Source organism: Delphinapterus leucas, chromosome 3 (assembly GCF_059928025.1).
Source record: "Delphinapterus leucas isolate spDelLeu-1000000601 "Yukka" chromosome 3, BTC_Dleu_Yukka2, whole genome shotgun sequence".
Taxonomy (NCBI): Eukaryota; Metazoa; Chordata; class Mammalia; order Artiodactyla; family Monodontidae; genus Delphinapterus; species Delphinapterus leucas.
The window spans coordinates 135,777,085-135,795,661 of NC_143131.1; the positions used below are offsets into that span (position 1 = coordinate 135,777,085).

At 37.1% G+C, this 18,577-nt stretch overlaps 1 protein-coding gene across 2 annotated transcripts; it reads right to left on the minus strand.

The window, feature by feature from the left end:
* Nucleotides 1-96: 96 nt before the first annotated feature.
* Nucleotides 97-17,251, minus strand: SLU7 (spliceosome associated SLU7). Of its 2 annotated transcripts, none has more exons than XM_022595177.2 (16): nucleotides 17,150-17,251; nucleotides 14,705-14,890; nucleotides 13,692-13,845; nucleotides 12,979-13,059; nucleotides 12,523-12,687; nucleotides 10,704-10,772; nucleotides 7,594-7,641; nucleotides 7,265-7,396; nucleotides 6,904-7,001; nucleotides 6,537-6,604; nucleotides 6,263-6,402; nucleotides 5,246-5,407; nucleotides 3,033-3,137; nucleotides 2,803-2,874; nucleotides 2,576-2,689; nucleotides 97-1,681 (listed from the first exon to the last, which is right to left on the minus strand). In XM_022595177.2, the coding sequence occupies exons 1-16, from the start codon at nucleotides 17,185-17,187 to the stop codon at nucleotides 1,502-1,504; spliced, it is 1,812 nt and encodes a 603-aa protein (XP_022450885.1). In that variant the 5' UTR covers nucleotides 17,188-17,251; the 3' UTR covers nucleotides 97-1,501. The 2 variants fall into 2 exon arrangements, with proteins under 2 accessions (XP_022450885.1, XP_022450886.1); XM_022595178.3 differs by having other exon boundaries at nucleotides 16,931-17,238.
* Nucleotides 17,252-18,577: the final 1,326 nt, after the last annotated feature.

Consider the following 18,577-nt stretch of genomic DNA (forward strand, 5'->3'; position numbering starts at 1 on the left):
AACCTGGGCCCCCTGCATTGGGAGCGTGGAGTCTTACCCACTGGACCACCAGCGAAGTCCCCAAAGATTTGAAATAATGCTGCAAACCACTCACAGTTAAGTATTCTCAGTTATACATCTTTATCAACAAAAGATAAATAAAGTACAAAATAGACAGTAATATCAGACTATGTTGAACAAGTCTATGTTAAGGTAGGAATATGAAAATGTAAATTTTTGACACTCTTAAAGTAGGTAAGAATTCGATGTATTTGCATTGCTGTCTTAATTTCATACTGGTCTGAATCTAGATACCATGTATATCCACAGAACTTGATAATCCGATTCAGTTACTCTCCCACCAGCACTATTTCTGAGATGCTAACTTAATGCAATATTCTAGTGGGTTTTGGTAGTTTAGAAAAGCCAGTGAGCTGTTAAAAGTCAGTGTCCTTGTGTCAGGGGTTTTAAACAGGCTGTTTTCACTGATCCCACTCTCACTGTCAGTACTATCTTCACAGTGTTCTTAGAAGAAGGCTAAAAATTGCAGCAATCTCAGTTACTAATAGCCCTACAAGCTATACTTGTAATTCTTTGAAGAAACCTTCAACTTCAGGTTTTGCTTTTTGCAAATTTTACAAAAAGACACCTGCTGGCTATGAAGATTAGGTACAAGAGTTATTCTATAATCTTTTAAAAATCTAATATTCATGATTGTTATATAAAGGCAATCACAATTAAAACAGCAATTAGTATCACAGACCACATCCTCTATGCTAAAGAAAAGGATTTCTGTGTCTAAACACTCATGTCTAGAATGGTAAAAGACCTAGTACTAACACTGACTCAAGGATGACAAAATAGTTTTTTTTCCATGCAAAGGCTAACGCATTTAGTTCTGAGTATAAGATACAAGGAAATGTTCTGAAAATCAAAATTTTATAACCAAGTGGAAAACAGGATTATTACTACACAGACTGACATCAGGGATAAAGTTTTCACACGTTCTACAGTCCTTTCAGTAACCCAGAGCTCAAGACAGGATATTAGCTTCAGATCAGAAAAATCCGAGAAGGCAAAAAGAAATGATTATCAAATAACTAGTGTTATAGTTACTACTAATTTAAAAAAAACTGAAGCCCTTGTTTTGAGAAAGAGTAACTAACTGCCTTCAAAATGAGTGCTAACACTAGATAAAGGGCCGTAAAAATTGAGGAAATGAAGTTTGAAACTTAATAAATAAATGTTGAGATATTTGTGATAGGTGGAGAGCCAAGACCTTTTTCCACATCATTAATATAAAATTGGAAATAAAATCTTAATCTGCACTTAATATACCGCTTTTTTTTTCTTCTCTGTTTCTTCAGTATGGAAAGGAATGAATTTACTCTAAGTCTTCTGGATGCTTTAAAGTCAGGCAGCAAGAAGAGTAGATACAGATTTTTCCATTGATAATCATCAGCAAGAATCTAAAAGAATGTATCAGCAGAGTCTATCTTCGGTGACCATCTGCGACCAGTTACTACTGTCCGAGGAAGGAGGCCATGGGGTCATCTGGCCTCTGACGCTTCATTCTGTAGGCCTCCATTTCCTCTTCAGTGGGTTCCCGAGTTTCATATATGCTACTGTAAGGCCGCTTCCTCTCATCAATCTGCATGATCTCCTTGACATGAAGAAGACGGGCCTCCTCTGCATTCAGTGCCTATAGTGAGAAGAAAGAGATGAGTACCGTGGCTCTACATCAGATCTCTTTTGTGCAAAAGTGGTAGAGTACCAGAAGACCCCACTGAGTATGAACTACTACATCAAAAACCTAGATTGCGGGCTTCCCTGGTGGCGCAGTGGTTGAGAGTCCGCCTGCCGATGCAGGGGACACGGGTTCGTGCCCTGGTCCGGGAAGATCCCACATGCCGCGGAGTGGCTGGGCCCGTGCGCCATGGCCGCTGAGCCTGCGCGTCCGGAGCCTGTGCCCCGCAACGGGAGAGGCCACAACAGTGAGAGGCCCACGTACCGCAAAAAAAAACAAAAACAACAAAAAACCTAGATTGCCTGGAAGAGCTTGGGAGTCAGCCCTTTCGCTGTCAAGCTGCAACTAATCACTATTTGGCTCGTACATTTTCATAGAGCACAAAACATTCTATGACATTTTCAATGAAATTTCAAAGAAATTTTATTTAACAACGAAAATTGAATGAGGTTTATTTTACTGACAGAAGCCGGCAACTGATGCTTTTTGGTGGAGACTGCAATTCTGACTTTTCCCAAGACTTGCTGAAACTTACAAATTATAGAGCCAGATGGCAAGTCTCTCTGGCGAACATGTCATAACTCTAAAATAACAACTATACCAAGCATTTTTCTTCTGTGCATCAGTGATATTCAACAAATAGTTCAAGAAGCAGGCAATACCGAGACACACAAAATCTCTATTTGTATTCTACACCTGATAGGTGACCTGAGCAAATCACCCAGACTAGGGGCTCATTTGCTCATTTTTAAAATGAGCTTGTAAATAGGACTAGATAATTTCCTAAGGTCGCTACAAATAAAGAATGCTGTGGTCACTTTTACTGTTTACTTAGCCTTCACAAAGTACCTTTTTCAATTTTTCATGTTTCTTTTCTTCGTCATCACTCTCTGAACTGCTCTTTCGATGCTTCCTCTTCTTCTTTTTCTTCTTTTTCTCCTCTTTTAGTTTTTCCTGATGCATCTGATTGCGAGGATGCAAATATAGTGTTGTTAATGCAAAAACAAGTTCTAGCACAAGTTTTAAAGTCCTCCCTCCAAGACTTAAAAATTCAGGACAACTGATCATGGACTTACCTCCATGAGGGTCTGAGGTTTTTTCACAGATTCTTCTCCAGTTGTATCATTTATAATACACTCCTCTGAATTCTGTGGAAAAATATATGTAATCTAACTTGAGAGTCATAGTTACCAGTCATCTAAGAAAAAGTTAAAATTTGAAACATAAAAATATATGTTTCATATAAATTTTGACTTAAGAGCTTTGGCTGTTGTTCACTTTTAAGCACCAGAGGGCAGTTACTTACAGCAGTCTCCTTCCCAGCTTCGCCAGTACAATAGGAATACTTGAAAAAAGAGTGACAGCATTTGTATCCCCAACGGCCTTCTTTCCAGTAAGAGCCCCAGATATGCTGCAGAGAGACACAGAGAGGTTATTTAAAAATGAACCTGAAACCAGGGTCTCTCATATACTGTTTTTCTTTCTTTTTTAAAAAAAATTCTATCATTAATTAATTTGTTTTTAAAAATTGAAGTATAGTTGATTTACCATGTCGTGTTAGTTTTAGGTGTACAGCACAGTGATTCAGTTATAAATATATTCATTTTCAGATTCTTTCCTCTTATAGGTTATTACAGAATATTGAGTATAGTCCCCTGTGCTATACAGTAGGTCCTTGTTGGTTATTCTCATATACTGGTGATAAAAGGAGGAAAATTATGGGGATGCTAGGGCTAGCTAACAGGGAGAAGGTGTGGTTACAACGGTCTTACATTCTATGCCCCCCCAAAATTAAAAAATTTAGGCTATCTGACTTCTCTTGAAAAATTGAGGACTGGGAAATTCTGGGCTCACATTCCCACTTGTCAATAATTGGCTGTTGCTGACCAGTGGATGCCCCTATTAGACAGGGCTTGTGTTCTCTAGTTTATAAAATTTGCCTGGCTCATTTCACTCATCTATGATTACTGGCCTAGCTCTTATTAGGTAGCTAGGTTTTTGACTCTTACTTAGAGAGACAAGTGTAGTTTGGGTACTTAAAGTACAGCAAATTATATGCTTTATCATGCGATGCAATATGACATACACTGTATCACCTATGAAGTGTTCCTGTTAACTTTAATCAAGCCTTTAGATCCGAATTCCTGTTTATAGGAAATACAGGGAATACAGGAATAAGTTATATATCACTAGGAACCAGTCGAATACAGGATATGAGACAGTTTACAAGATAACTGGCATGATCTGTTAGAGTCACTGTCATGACAAAGGGGAGATACATGCTAGAAAAAAGAGAGATAACAACCAAATAACAAAATAAACGTAAGCTGTGACTGGAATCTGTGTCTCACACTCACGCACAAAACAGTTATCCCCACTCCAACCAAAAAAACCCAAACAGTTATTTAAAGGCATTTTGGGGTATATTTTGGAAAATGTGATAAAGGACTAGAGATTAGGTGATATTAAGGCATTAATGTCAATTTTCTGAAGTGTGATAATGGTAATGTAGTTATATAGGAGAACATCCTTAATTTTAGGGTACATGATACAGTGTTATGGGTGAAATGTCATGATATCTGTAATTTCCAAATGTTTCAGTCAAAAAAATATAGTTACTTACACACACTCACTCACACACACACACACACACACACACACACACTCTTCTAGACAAAGCGTATATGGCGATCTGTAAAAAAGAATTTGAATCTAGATGGTGGGTATATGAGTAAAAATAATAGTATTCTGTCACATTTTGGGAAAATTTCATAAAACAGCAATTGGTGCAGCCACTGTGGCAAACAGTATGGAGCTTTCTCAAAAAAACTAAAAATAAAACTACCATATGACCCAGCAATTCCACTCCTGGGTATATATCTGATAAAAACAAAAAACTAATTCGAAAAGATACATGCACCCCAATGTTCACAGTAGCATTATTTACAATTGCCAAGATATGGAAGCAACCTAAATGCCCATCAACAGATGAATGAATAAAGATGTGGTGTACATATATACAATGGCAAACTACTCAAACATAAAAAAGAACAAAATTTTACCATCTGCAGCAACATGGACGGACTCGAAGGGCATTATGCTAAGTGCAATAAGTCAGACAGAGAAAGACAAATACTGTATGATATCACTGACATGTGGAATCTAAAAAATACGACTAGTGAATATAACAAAAAAAGCAGCAGACTCACAGATATAGAGAACAAACTAGTGGTTACCAGTGGGGAGGAGGGGAGAAGCAGTATATAGGGGTCGGGGAGTGGAAGGTATAAACTATTGGGTGTAAGACAGGCTACAAGGATGTATTGTAGTATGTGGGGAATACAGCCAATATTTTGTAATAACTGTAAATGCTGTATAACCTTTAAAAATTGTATTAAAAAATAAGACAAAGTTAAAATGCAAAAAAACAAAATGAAACACAACGACTTACTAATGAAAAATACAATCCAGAGCAAAATGCTAACAAGGATACAAAAATAATTCTGGTTGAACACATACAGTATGATTGTGGATCTTCACATCCTCCTCATACTTGGAGGAGGCAACAGCCCGCTCCTGTCCTTTGATGACTGTCCCATGTCTTGAGTACTCCACGTAGTCTTCGGTCTGAGCTAAAAGCAGTTCAGCTGGAGGGGCATCCAAGTGTTCTTGGCCACCGTACTAAAAGGACATTGAACATTATTAAATATATTTTACAAAGATTTGCATTCAAATCTCTACTGAAGGGTTTATTTCCAATCAGGAAGATTAGAGGACTATTCTTCATGGGCTTTGTTATACAAAACACAGTGAAAAAAATGTCACCAAATTTTCACAAATAAAAGATGTCTCAATTGCTACTCATCTGTTGAGTGTGGTAAATTACAAAATGCTCATAAAATTCCCCTTATCCTCTGTGCATGCCCATTTGCCACATGACTTTGCTGCTCCTTCCCTTGAATCTGGGCCTGGCCAGGCTACTTGTTCTGGCCTATGGAACACTGGCAAATATGATGTAAGCAAAGACCTGAAAAACACTTGTGCACTGGGGCACACTTTGTTGCTAGTTTCTGGTATCCTGAGAATGCCATGTAAAGAAGCTGGGCTAGCCTATCAGAGGATAAGAACCCATGTGGGGCAGAGATGAGCTGTTCCAGGTGGGCCTTCTCAGGACAGATGAGGGCTGCTAACTGCTAGAAACCAAAGTGAGGCCATTCTAGATCATCCAACTTCAGATAGGCAGACTCAGACCAGGAGACCCAGCTGGCATACAAAATGGTGAGAAATAAGAAACGTTTATTTAAACTATTTTTTTTTAAACTATTACATTTTGAGGTGATTTGTTTTGCTGCAAAAGCTCACTGATATAGTTTCACTGATACTGTATACCAATTGATTGCATCAGTGGAAGGACAGGACTAATCCTGATGGATTAAAATGGACTGTATATTGTATTCCAAATGTAAATCAAATGTTTATTAACTGATAATTTCTATTTAAGAAATGTTTTCCTTTAGCAGTTTGGTCAAAAATTACCTTTTCCAGGATGCTTTCTTTCTGCTGTTCTTTGAAGTCTTCTTTCTTGACTTTGAAGGACTTATACAACAGCTCTAGTTTTGTAGGATCAGCTTGCAGATGCACTTCAGACCCCTTGTCATAGGCTTCCCAAGCAAACACTAGGGTAATTAAAAACATCGTAATGAGCTGTCACCTACATTGTTTTCATGCTTCTTGGAAACAAGCTTTAAAAAATGCCCCTAAATTTCTTATGAGCTGATATAAAATACCTTGACATAGAGAAAACACTTACATTGTGTCTGAGCCATTGAAATGGTATCACCTGTGTATCTAACAAAGTTATCCCCCGCGTAGCTCACTCTGTAAACACAAATTAAAAAAAAACAAAACTGTTTCAGAGATTGATTTCTTTAAAGAAATTCTTTTCTGACCTGACCATAGGTGATGCTCATTTTAATTCAGATTGTGGTTTATGAATAAAAGCTCCCCTCCCCTACCTTGAAATTTTTTTTTTTTTTTTTTTTTTTGCGGTACGTGGGCCTCTCACTGTTGTGGCCTCTCCGATCGTGGAGCACAGGCTCCAGGCGCACAGGCTCAGTGGCCATGGCTCACGGGCCCAGCCGCCCTCTTGAAATCTTTACATTGCACTTGGTACTTACTCATCTGGATTCTTTCCTGCATTGGCATAGGGATTCTCTCTCATCGCTCTGGTTTTGGGATCATAGTAAGCAGAATTTGGATCTAAATTCCGCAAATACTAGAAGGAAAAAAATATTTTAAGACTGTGTTAATGTTTACTTTCATCAAAGAAGATTTCAGCAGACTAGTAGGAGGAGCCAATTAAATGTGTGTGTGCATGTCTGGGGTACAGGTGAAGAGAAAGAAAACCGGAATGACACCTAACCTTGGAATGACTGACTATATTACCCATATACTACCGAGGTACCATATTAGTAGACAAAATTTAGGCTGGGAAGACAAATATTTTTTGAATATGTATGTTGAGTTGGCAAGGCTTACTTTTGCAATATCTTCTCGAATCCTGAGATTCCGGACAGTAATTCGTCTCTTAGAGTCAAAATTCTGTCCAGGCATGTCAATGTCATCTGCATATTTATCTTCATCCTCATCTTCACTGTTATGATCTTTTTCCTGAAAGAGGAAGAGAGAGGGAAAAAAATTTTTAAGAAAAAAAGAGCAGCATCTAGTTCTTGTTTTCCCTTTAACCAAACCCTTACTCACTGTGTTCTTTAAACCTATTATTATTATGAATTATATATTACTATTAATATTAGCCATCAGAACTTTAAAAATTTCATGTATATCCAGATAGGGCATATATTTACTACCGTCTGAGAATTTGGTTCCTCTTCTCCCCACTGGTGTTTTGGAGAATTCTGTGTCACGAAAGAAGGAAACGAATCTGTAATTGTATTCCACTGAATCAACTGATTATTTAACACTTTAAAAACATAGTTAAAATAATATAACAAATTTAACTGAACAAATTCTTACATTTCTCACTTGTAGCGAGCACATAAGTTTTGAATACAAGTATGTCATTGTGAATAATTTTATTAGGCTGTCTACAAATCCAAAATTTTCATTGATGATAGGACTATAATCACACAAATGTAATAGAAAGATTAAGTTGATCAGTATACCTAAAAAATATTCATTTCATATGTATTCAATCTTCAGACATAACATTTTCATTAAACTTCACTGTTTTTCTATTAAGGCCAAAAAGAAAAGTTACCAGGATCATGTAATAAGTATCTTTAGAGCCAAAACAGCCTTTGTAAAATTTAGGCAATGAAGAAATCTACTCAGGTGACAACACGCTGTGATTTAAGAAGCGTGCAAAATCCTTGCCTCAAAGACACTCTTTCTTCATTAGCAGTTGGTCACGATATTCTCTATCTCCACAAAATGCCGAGAGCAAAGTGCTCAGTACTTCATCATGTCCTTTTAAAAAGGCTTCACACGTTTAAAACAATACCTTATACCATTAGTGGGGGGATGTGGAAACGTGTGTATAAAAATAAATATGTATATATATATGGTATATTGGTGGAAGCAAAAATTTGTACAGGCTTTCTGAATGCTAGCTAAGTGATAAGTCATCAAAATTTTTTTTTTTAAAGTCATCAAATTTTACATATACATATTCAGTGCATCAACAATTACACTTTTAGGAATTTATCATAAAGAAAAAATGTCTATTATATAAAGCCTTATAAGAATCTAGTGTTGGGTATTGTACAAATAATTAGGAAAAAAACAGATCAACAAGAGATGATTGGTTATATAAAATATTGCACTCAATAAACACTGAACAACCATTAAAGTCATTCTGTCCAAGGTGTGGAAAAACACATATACTTTGCTACCATTTTTTTGGGGGGGAAAAAAAAAGAGGGAAGGATGGGAATAAGATTACATATTTGTATTTGTTTGTATTTACACAACAAACCTGAAAGGATCTGTAAGAAAAATAAAAATGGTTATGGGGGGGGCTTCCCTGGTGGCGCAGTGGTTGAGAGTCTGCCTGCCGATGCAGGGGACACGGGTTCGTGCCCCGGTCCAGGAGGATCCCACATGCTGCGGAGCGGCTGGGCCCGTGGGCCATGGCTGCTGAGCCTGCGCGTCCGGAGCCTGTGCTCCGCAACGGGAGAGGCCACGACAGTGAGAGGCCCGCATACCACAAAAAAAAAAAAAAAAAATGGTTATGGGGGGTGAGGTTTAGAGATAGGGTGGATGGAGGCACATCTGTCTTCTTAAATTATTTTGATTACTGAACCATGTGAATTTATATACAAATAAATGTTACAGGTCTACATTTAATGATACGGAGAACAAGTCCTCACTGCACTGTATATTGTTAAATTGAAAGAGTAGGTGATAAATGAGTATGTAAAGATGAATCCATTTAAAAAACATGTTGTATGATAATCACACACATCCATGGATGTATGTGGGGGGTGTACTGGGACACTGAAAGGCCTACTTGAAAATGTTAACAGTTAACATAGGGGATATTTTTCTTCTTTATAATTTTCTGTGTACTTTTTCTGAATATTTGTTGCCTTCAAAATTGGGAATTTAAAAAAATATATATTTTTTGGAGTTCTTACAAGGTGCTAGTTCAAAAAAGGACATTTATATTGCTACACAGACAGCTAAATCTCTATAGTACACATAGCTCTACTATATGCAGTTAATCTTCATATCCAAATGGGCAAAATTCATACTTACTTTCCCAGTAAGTATGCTTACTGGGAAAATAAATTATAATATGTTTACAATAAACAACAACAAAGAATATGTTAGAAAAACAGAAAAAGGCCCTCTTTTTTCCAGAGTTGGTAATGATTAACAATAGCTACAAATTACCAAGTGTTTACTCTGTGATATGTATGCTAAACCTCCTGGTGGGGGTAGGTGTTGTTATCTCTGCTTTAGAGATGATCAACTGAGGCTCAGAGAGGCAAATTAATTTTTCTAGGACCACCTAGCTAGCCAGGGGCAGAGCTGGGTTTTAACATTATCTGTCTGCTAACTTGTGCTTTGAACCTGCCTGATAGGTAGCTTCTGTGACTGCTCAGACTTGGTGATTAACTTACCTAGTTGTGTTTTCTTTGTACTTATACTTGCTAAGGGTCCCTTTTAGAAGTTTAAACTCGACAACTAGAAAATGTTTATTATTTACTTATGCCATTAATTTGTTAAAAGAAATTTTCACAACTCTAATAAGTATAATATACTCTAACTATTAAGTTGACTGACTGGAAGAAAAAAAAGGAAAAAACCTGTCTGCAATACATCTTTTTTGTTAGTTTGAAAATTTTTTGCCTAGCTATAAAATTATTACATGTTCATTACGGAGAATGTGGGAAATACTAAAATAAATAAATAAAAAGAAAAATTCACTAATTCTATATTAAATGAGAAGTGGTGTTCTGGTCGTCTTCCCTGTGTGGTAATATTGTAATATTTTACATGTGTCATTAAAATATAAGTGTTAGCCAGTGTTGTTACAAAGTTTTGACAAAAGTCATTTTACATTCTATCATGCAGAGGAAGGATAGCTCACTTCACTAATTCCCTATTAAACTATTTCAATTTCTTGCTGTTGTTAAAAAGTGCTGCAGTGAACATCTTTGTGCATAATGACTTTTCTGAACACTAGAAAAAATTTAGGATGGATGGATTTACTAATTTAATTCCAGAAAAGGTATATAAATGTTTTATGGCAATATTCTCTCCAAAATGATTGCATCAATTTATAGTCGCATGAACTCTATAAGTCAGTTTTACTCTTTCTCCTCAATAGCACTTCTCTCTCCCTAAAATCTTTTCTAACTTGAGAGATATAAAATGAATTTTTTCTTTCAATCTTCATTTTTTGTTTACTAGGAGTTTGAATTTTTTTTTAATGATCATTTTTATTACTTACAGCCTGTTCCACTAATTTTCCTGAGGCTAATTCTTCTTGGAGTTTTTGGGCTTTCAGCGTTCGTTTTGCCTAAGAAAAAAGAAACATTTGAAATTTACTTAGTCAAATGAACATTTAATTTTTATATGTGTAAAATGCGTACGTTTATTGTTTTCAGTAAAGGTCACTGGACAAGGTCATGTTTTGTAGCTCTAGACCTCTGGCTCCTAAAGAGCAGGAGTTACAACGAATTCCCTAGTGGTCCAGTGGTTAGGATTTTGTGCTCTCACTGCCAAGGGGCTGGGTTCGATCCCTGGTCTGGGAACTAAGATCCCAAAAGCCATGCAGTGTGGCCAAAAACTAAACGAACAAAAAACCCCCCAACTCTACTGAATGCTCTGTGGTGACTTAAATGGGAAGGAAATCTAAAAAGGAGTAGATACGTGTATATGTATAACTGATTCACTCTGCTGTACCTCAGAAACGAATACAGCATTGTAAAGCAACTATACTCCAATAAAAATTAATAAAAAAAAACACGAATGGATAAAGAAGATGTGTGGAATATATATACAATGGAATATTTAGGCATAAAAAAAAGAATGAAATTTTGTCATTTGCAGCAACATGGATGGACTTGGAGGGCATTATGTTAAGTGAAATAGGTCAGAAAGAGAAAGACAAATACTGTATATTACTTGTATGTGGAATCTAAAAAAATACAACTGCTGAATAAAACAAGAAAGAAGCACACTCATAGAGAACTAACTAGTGGTTAGCAATGAATAGAGGAAAGGGGGGAGGGGTAATAGAAGGGTAGGAAATTTTAAAAAGGGGGGGTTATTATAGGATTATATGAAATCATGTGTGTGAAACTTCTGAAAATTGTAAGGCACTGTAGAATTTAATGACTCTTTCATTCAATAAAAAAAACTAAATTAAAAAACAAAAAAATCAGGATGAATTGGGAGATTGGGATTGACATATATACACTAATATGTATAAAATAGATAACTAATAAGAACCTGCTGTATAAAAAAATTAACTTAAAAAAACCCCCCCAAAAAACAAAAAATGAAAATGAGTTGGATTCAATCAGCCATATTTAAACAGGAGTTACAAACTCCTGTTTGAACCAGGCATTAATGTAAACCAAGTTAGACACCACCAGGGGTAAACTGCAGAGAACAATCCCTGCTGACGAGGTGCCACCTGACTCGAGATGACTGACCCCTCCAGGCTGGCCCAGGATTACTGCATATTTCACTGTTCAAGAAATATAAAATTCAGATTTTTATGTGAAATCCCATGATTTTAAATGTTAACTCTACTTAAAAACAAAAACAAAAAAAGCAATGTGCCTGTGGTGTTTGAAAAATGGGAGTGAGTAGGTGAAATCATAACAGAAAAAATTTAGGTTAAATTAAAATAAAATTCAATTTTCTGAAATGACTTATCCTCTTCCCCTTCCCCCACCCTGAAATGCTATGTGAGACAAGTATAAAACAGGCCCATAGGCAAGATATAGTCTGGGGGCCAAGAGTTTATAAAAGAAAGGAAAAAGCTTTGGACACTAATCTGTTCTAATGCTTCCAGTATTTTTTGCAACCTAAGTCATGGAGTAAAGGACAATATAAGAATGAAATAAAAAGAAATTGCTGCCAAATAGGGCTAGCACACTGTTTATTTCACTATTCAATTAGGCTTACTACTACTACAATAATAAAAATGCCATCATTTTTATACTGCTTGAAGACTCAAAAAATAGAGTTGCTAAATTAGAGATACAGCAAAATGTACATTCTTTAAGGATAGCAGGAAAGCAGTGAACTGTGCTCACCAGATCAACTTTCGCATACTCTTCTACAATTTTCATGTGTTCTTCTGGATTGTAGCCGTTCCACCGATCCCTCTTCCCATCATAGTCAAACATCAGCTGAGGCTGGACGTGTTCATCTGGAGCTATATTAGTACCTGTAAATTTTGCTCCAACTCGCCTAGGTCTCTGGAAAACACAATAAGATTAAATCTTTTCCTAAGTATCTATAGCCCAGAGGAAAACTTCATATAATCTTTACAGAGTGGGTGTGAACATACCATGGGACTTTATGGTTTATTCAATTATCATTTAGTCTTCCAGCAAAACTTCTGATGATGCTAAACTAATTTCATTCAAATTAATTTTTATTTAACTTGTACCTAAATATATGTAATTAAAAAAACAGAATGAAGCTCTCTGACAGGAATAAAGAGACTCTCTGACAACAGTTTCCAAAATTCTCAAAGGTGAACTCACCTCAAAGCAGTCTTTCTTTTTGTGTGTCATGGCTCCACAGTTTTCACATGCTCCTTTGCGGTACTTAGTAGTTATGGAATTCTATAAATGGATGTAAAGAAAAACAAGGAAAATTTTTATTTATCTGAATAAGTTAAAAATAACTTTGGCTCTCGTTCCTATATTGTCTAGTGAAATGATTTATTCATTAAGAGGAAAACCAGTTAGAATCTCCACTTTTTTTTTTTTTTACATCTTTATTGGAGCATAATTGCTTTACAATGGTGTGTTAGTTTCTGCTTTATAACAAAGTGAATCAGTATACATATACATATGTTCCCATATCTCTTCCCTCTTGCATCTCCCTCCCTCCCACCCTCCCTATCCCACCCCTCCAGGTGGTCACAAAGCACCGAGCTGATCTCCCTGTGCTATGCGGCTGCTTCCCACTAGCTATCTATTTTACGTTTGGTAGTGTATATATGTCCATGCCACTCTCTCACTTTGTCCCAGCTTACCCTGCACTTTTATAAATGAGAAAGTTTAAAGATTTCAGCAATATCAAATTTATAAAATATAGACGCTAAAGTAGTATGTACTGTGAATTTTAATACCACATAAAAGGTCATATAATCTGTTTCTGCTTTATATAGTATTGCTTTAGAGGTTCTTATATTAAGTTCTTAAAATAAAATCTCCATTTTCACATGCATATATACAAGTTGCATACATACCTCTTTTACACCCCTCTTGTACCAGTCTCCAGATGAGCTATACTGCTTTTGTTTCTCTGGCTGTGGTCTCTGGTGCTTTAAAGTAGGCCTTTTTGATGGATCGATATACCATGGCACTGAAGAAATATACTGAGGAATATGAGGATTGATGTCTCTGTAATAAAATAAAATTTTTTTAACAGAATGAAGTTGAAAAATAATTGATATTACAATTACAAAGGTAGCCTATGCAGAATCTAAGAATAGAGATACTGTACTGGGAGGAGAAAGGCAGAATATGCTTGTTATCTCTATAATAAAAAAACAATTAAAAATAAAGAAAATAATTTATATTAGAGTGAAAAAATTTCCAACAAAGAAACTAAAAATAGTGATATAACTAAAGCGGGAGGAGAGATGAAGGAATATAGGGACCTATGTAAGTGAGATTAATCTTGTATCAGAGCAAGAACTAATAATGTCTACAGTTGATTATAATAATGGTATAGGTATGTTATTTAGAGATGTGGAGGTATCAACCAGAAAAACTCAAAATAGACTGACAAGTACAGTCATCCCTCAGTATCTGAGAGGGACTGGTTCAGGACCTGCCTCAGATACCAAAACCTGCAGATGCTCAAGCTGCACAGTCGGGCCTCTGTATCCATGGTTTGGAATCCGAGGATTCAACCCATGGCAGATTGTGTAGTACTGCACGTAGTTATTGAAAAAAATCTGAGTATAAGTGGACCCACACATTTCAAACCTGTGTTGTTCAAGGGTCAACTATAGTCACTTGTGTAGAGTAGGACAGGGAGTGGGAAAACCAAAAAGGACTACAGCTATTCATTACAAGTCCATTATTATATGATTACTAAACCTTATACATATGAGTTTAATAAAATAAATAAAAACAAAAATGATGTAAATGATAAAGATGGCTTCCTGTCAAGGCAAAGGATGAGAAATTGGTAAACCAAGTAGACATTTATTTGAATTCTGAACAGATTTTGCAAAAAAATTAAAGTACTTACTTTCCTTCTTCATCAACTTCTGCAGGGGCATTACCCAATTTTCGCTGTTCTTCTAGCTCCTTCTTCTTTCTCCAGTCCTCTCTGGTCATCTTCTTTGGTTCCTCCAAACTCATTTCTTTGGACCCCGAAAGGGTGGCCGCATTACCTGCATCCATGGCTGCAGCTGACATGGTTATCTGGCCTTCTCTATGAAAAGGAAGAAATATCTATTAGTATAAACTAGCCCTTGGTGAATTCACCAGTGAAACTATCAGAAGTACACTGTAGGGCTTCCCTGGTGGCGCAGTGGTTGAGAGTCCGCCTGCTGACGCAGGGGATATGGGTTTGTGCCCCGGTCTGGGAAGATCCCACATGCCGTGGAGTGGCTGGGCCCTTGAGCCATGGCCGCTGAGCCTGCGTGTCCGGAGCGTGTGCTCCGTAAGGGGAGAGGCCACAACAGTGAAAGGCCCGCGTACCGCAAAGAAAAAAAAAAAAAAAGTACACTCTAATGACACATACTGTGTGTTATACAGAATGTTTCATATTCTAGACATTATTAGTTAACTTCTTGCTCTGATACAAGATTAATCACTAACATAGGTCCCTATCTTCCTAAATCTCTCCTCCCCCTTTAGTTATGTCACTATTTTTAGTTTCTTTGTTGGAAATTTTTTCACTCTAATATAAATTATTTTATTTTTAATTTTTTTTTATTATAGAGATTACAAGCATATTCTGTCTCTCCCTTCCCACTACAACATCTCTATTCTTAGATTCTGTACAGACTACCTTTGTAATTGTAATATCAATTATTTTTCAACTTATGACTTATTCTTCATAGTATCTGTAAGGGAAAGATCTCTTTCCCCTCCACAAAAGTCTTTATATACTGTTGCAGTTTTTCTCTCAACTCTAAGTTATAAGTGGAGAGAGACATACACATGTATTTAAAATTTCATGAGACTCTTTCTCTCATATATATTCCTGAATTCCTCTCTACGTAAGTGTCTCAAACTTTTCTACCACACTAACCCTTAATGAGTACGTAGGGTCCTATCTCTGTTCCTCTTAAAGACTGGATGCTTTAAGATTTACCTATATTCATCGTCTCTATTTCCTCATCTTCTGCTTCCCTTCTCAATCACTCTGATTTAGCTCCCACACCCCTCCCCCCACTCCAAAGATACCACTAAGTTATCAATGTGCCTAGTCCTCTGGACATTTTTCAGTTCTGTTCCTTCCCCTTTTGATATATTCTTATCCTTTGACTTTATGTGACAGTATACTCTCCTGGTTTTTCTTGTATCCCTCTCGCTGCTTCTCCTGAATCCTTTGTAAGTTCATCCATTTCTGCCCAGTTATTTTATTTTGGATTCCACAAGGGTCAATCCTGGGGCCTTCTTCATCACTCTAAACTCCACCAGAGGACAAGCTCATCTATTTCCAAGGTTTCGATAGCCACAGTATACAACTGCTGGCTCTCCAATTTATTTCTCTACTCCAGACCTTTTGTCTGAGCTTCCAATAAATATATTCCAATTGCTTACTTCAAAGTACCTCCACTTAAATGTCTCTGAGAAACCTGAACTCAACAAATCTTAATTCAAATTCATAATCTTCAACTAAAAAAAAATTCATAATCTTCTCTATGAAATCTTTTTCCACTGTTCCCTCTCTTGATGAAAGACACCACCATCCATCCCTTTTCATAAGTGTTCCAGCTAATTCCCACACCTATTTCATCACTAAGTAACGTTATTTTCACCTTCTGAATATCACTCAAATTCATTTACTTCTACTGTCAATAACCTTAGTGTTAATACTTTTCCCTACCAGTCTCTCCCAATTCCCTCCAATCAGTTTTCCACACTGCAGTGTTATTTTTTCAAAACACAGATTTGACCATATCATGTCCACTACCCAAGCTTAAAACCCTCTAATGCAGCGCTGTCCAAGAGAAATATAACGCCAGGCCTATATGTCATTTAAAATATTCCACAGCCATACTAGAAAAGTAAAAAGAAACAGGTAAAATTATTTTTGCAGTATTTAACCCAATATACCCAACATATTATCATTTCAACATAGGAAAAAATCTGTTTAGACTTAGAAAAACTAAGTCTTTAAAATCTGATACGGATTTTACACGTATTCAGACTAGCCAACATTTCAAGTGCTTAAGAACCACAACAGTTAACAGCTACTGTACTGGACAGTTAAGCCCCAATGGCATCTTATAATTCTTACTTTAAAAACCACTGAAGACACAGTCCTGGTCTGACTGGGCACAGGTACTATGACTGAGGCCTAGGACGGCGGCTTCCTTCTAGGTCCCCGTTCCCTCCTCAACGTGGCGTTCATCAGTCTCGTAAGGATATTTGTAACAATTAGGAGCCTTTGGTCCACTTCTCGGGGTTCTTCACCCTCACCCACCTCCCTCTTGAAGTTCTCACAATATTTCCCTACCCGGTCCCGCCGCTGCTGACACCAAGACAGCCGGACATGAAGGAAGCCGACCATCTATGTTTACTTCCTGACCTCCTCCCTCTCCCAGCAGCCCCTGCGGCACCTTCCGGACGACCCACACATGCGCGCTAAGAACTCTTCGAGTCTCAGAATCCCAAGCGGAGCTGGTCTCGCGAGATGTTGAGCTGTGTCCGTTTCTCTACTGTGGGTCTATAGAATGGGTTAGGTTTGAGCAGCTTCTTTTTCGGTCTGTTCTTTGAAACTCTTTTTTAAGAGTCGCCGCGTCATACGACGTAAAACAAAACAAAGAAAAACGTAGTAGAGAGCAGACGACAGCTTAAGCCTCACTAGAGCGCTGTGAAATGAAGGGGGAAGTGCGTGAAGTTAAAAAAAAAAAAGTTAAAATTAGCATTAATTAGTAGCCAGGTAGTGTAACACGCTGGGGACAAGGTAAACACAAAGTGTCTTCCTCTCCTCGAATTTACATCATACGGAGCGAGAAAGACACTGAATTATTCAAAAATGTATAGTTCTAGAAAGCCGCTATGAAAGGTATACCAGGTGCTATGAGAACATGAGGCATTATTCCGTAATTGTGACACCTCGTCCCAATGTGATATTGTATTTTACTATTAGGAAAAAAATACTATAAAACGATTTCCATTTTGGGAAAACAGTAATATTTATGACATCTCAACCTTCCTTTAAAGTATAATATGAAATAAAATACTGGAAAATATTAATGTTGGAGTAGAACCCCCCCCTTTTTTTTTTGGTCCTATCCTCTCTGTTCCGGTCACGTTTTATTTTTCAAAACAGTATGTGTTCCTTTCAAATGTCAGAGTGACATCCTTGCTTCAATAAGAGATCTCATCATAATATAATCTATTTTTTCTTATTAAGAATGTTCAGTGCCTAGCATAGGAATGTAAATATTAATTTTGATTTTACAGGGCAATAGTTGAAGGGACAGAAGTTGTCAGAAAATAGTCTGAAAGTGAGTAGTCTGAATCACTCACTTTGCTTTTTTTAATATATATTTTATTTATTTTTGGCTGTTTTGGGTCTTCATTGCTGCGCGTGGGCTTTCTCTAGTTGCAGCGAGTGGGGGCTACTCTTAGTTGCGGTGCACAGGCTTCTCATTGCAGTGGCTTCTCTTGTTGCGGAGCATGGGTTCTAGGCACGTGGGCTCAGTAGTTGTGGCACGCGGGCTCAGTAGTTGTGGCTCGTAGGCTCTAGAGTGCAGGCTCAGTAGTTGTGGCGCACAGGCTTTGTTGCTCCATGGCATGTGGGATCTTCCCAGACCAGGGCTGGAACACGTGTCCCCTGCATTGGCAGGTGGATTCTTAACAACTGTGCCACCAGGGAAGTCTCACACTTTGCTTTTATCTCCTTAAAACAATTCCCAAAATTTGCTTGGAAGTGTTA

Excerpts from the sequence above, each read along its gene's own strand:
- SLU7 (XM_022595177.2), bottom strand. The coding sequence starts at position 17,187 with ATGTCCGGCTGTCTTGGTGTCAGCAGCGGCGGGACCGG. Across the intron at positions 13,060-13,691 it reads ACAAGAGGGGTGTAAAAGAG|AATTCCATAACTACTAAGTA; the intron begins GTATGTATGCAA and ends ATCCATTTATAG. Across the intron at positions 5,408-6,262 it reads AAGAAAGCATCCTGGAAAAG|TACGGTGGCCAAGAACACTT; the intron begins GTAATTTTTGAC and ends ATGTCCTTTTAG.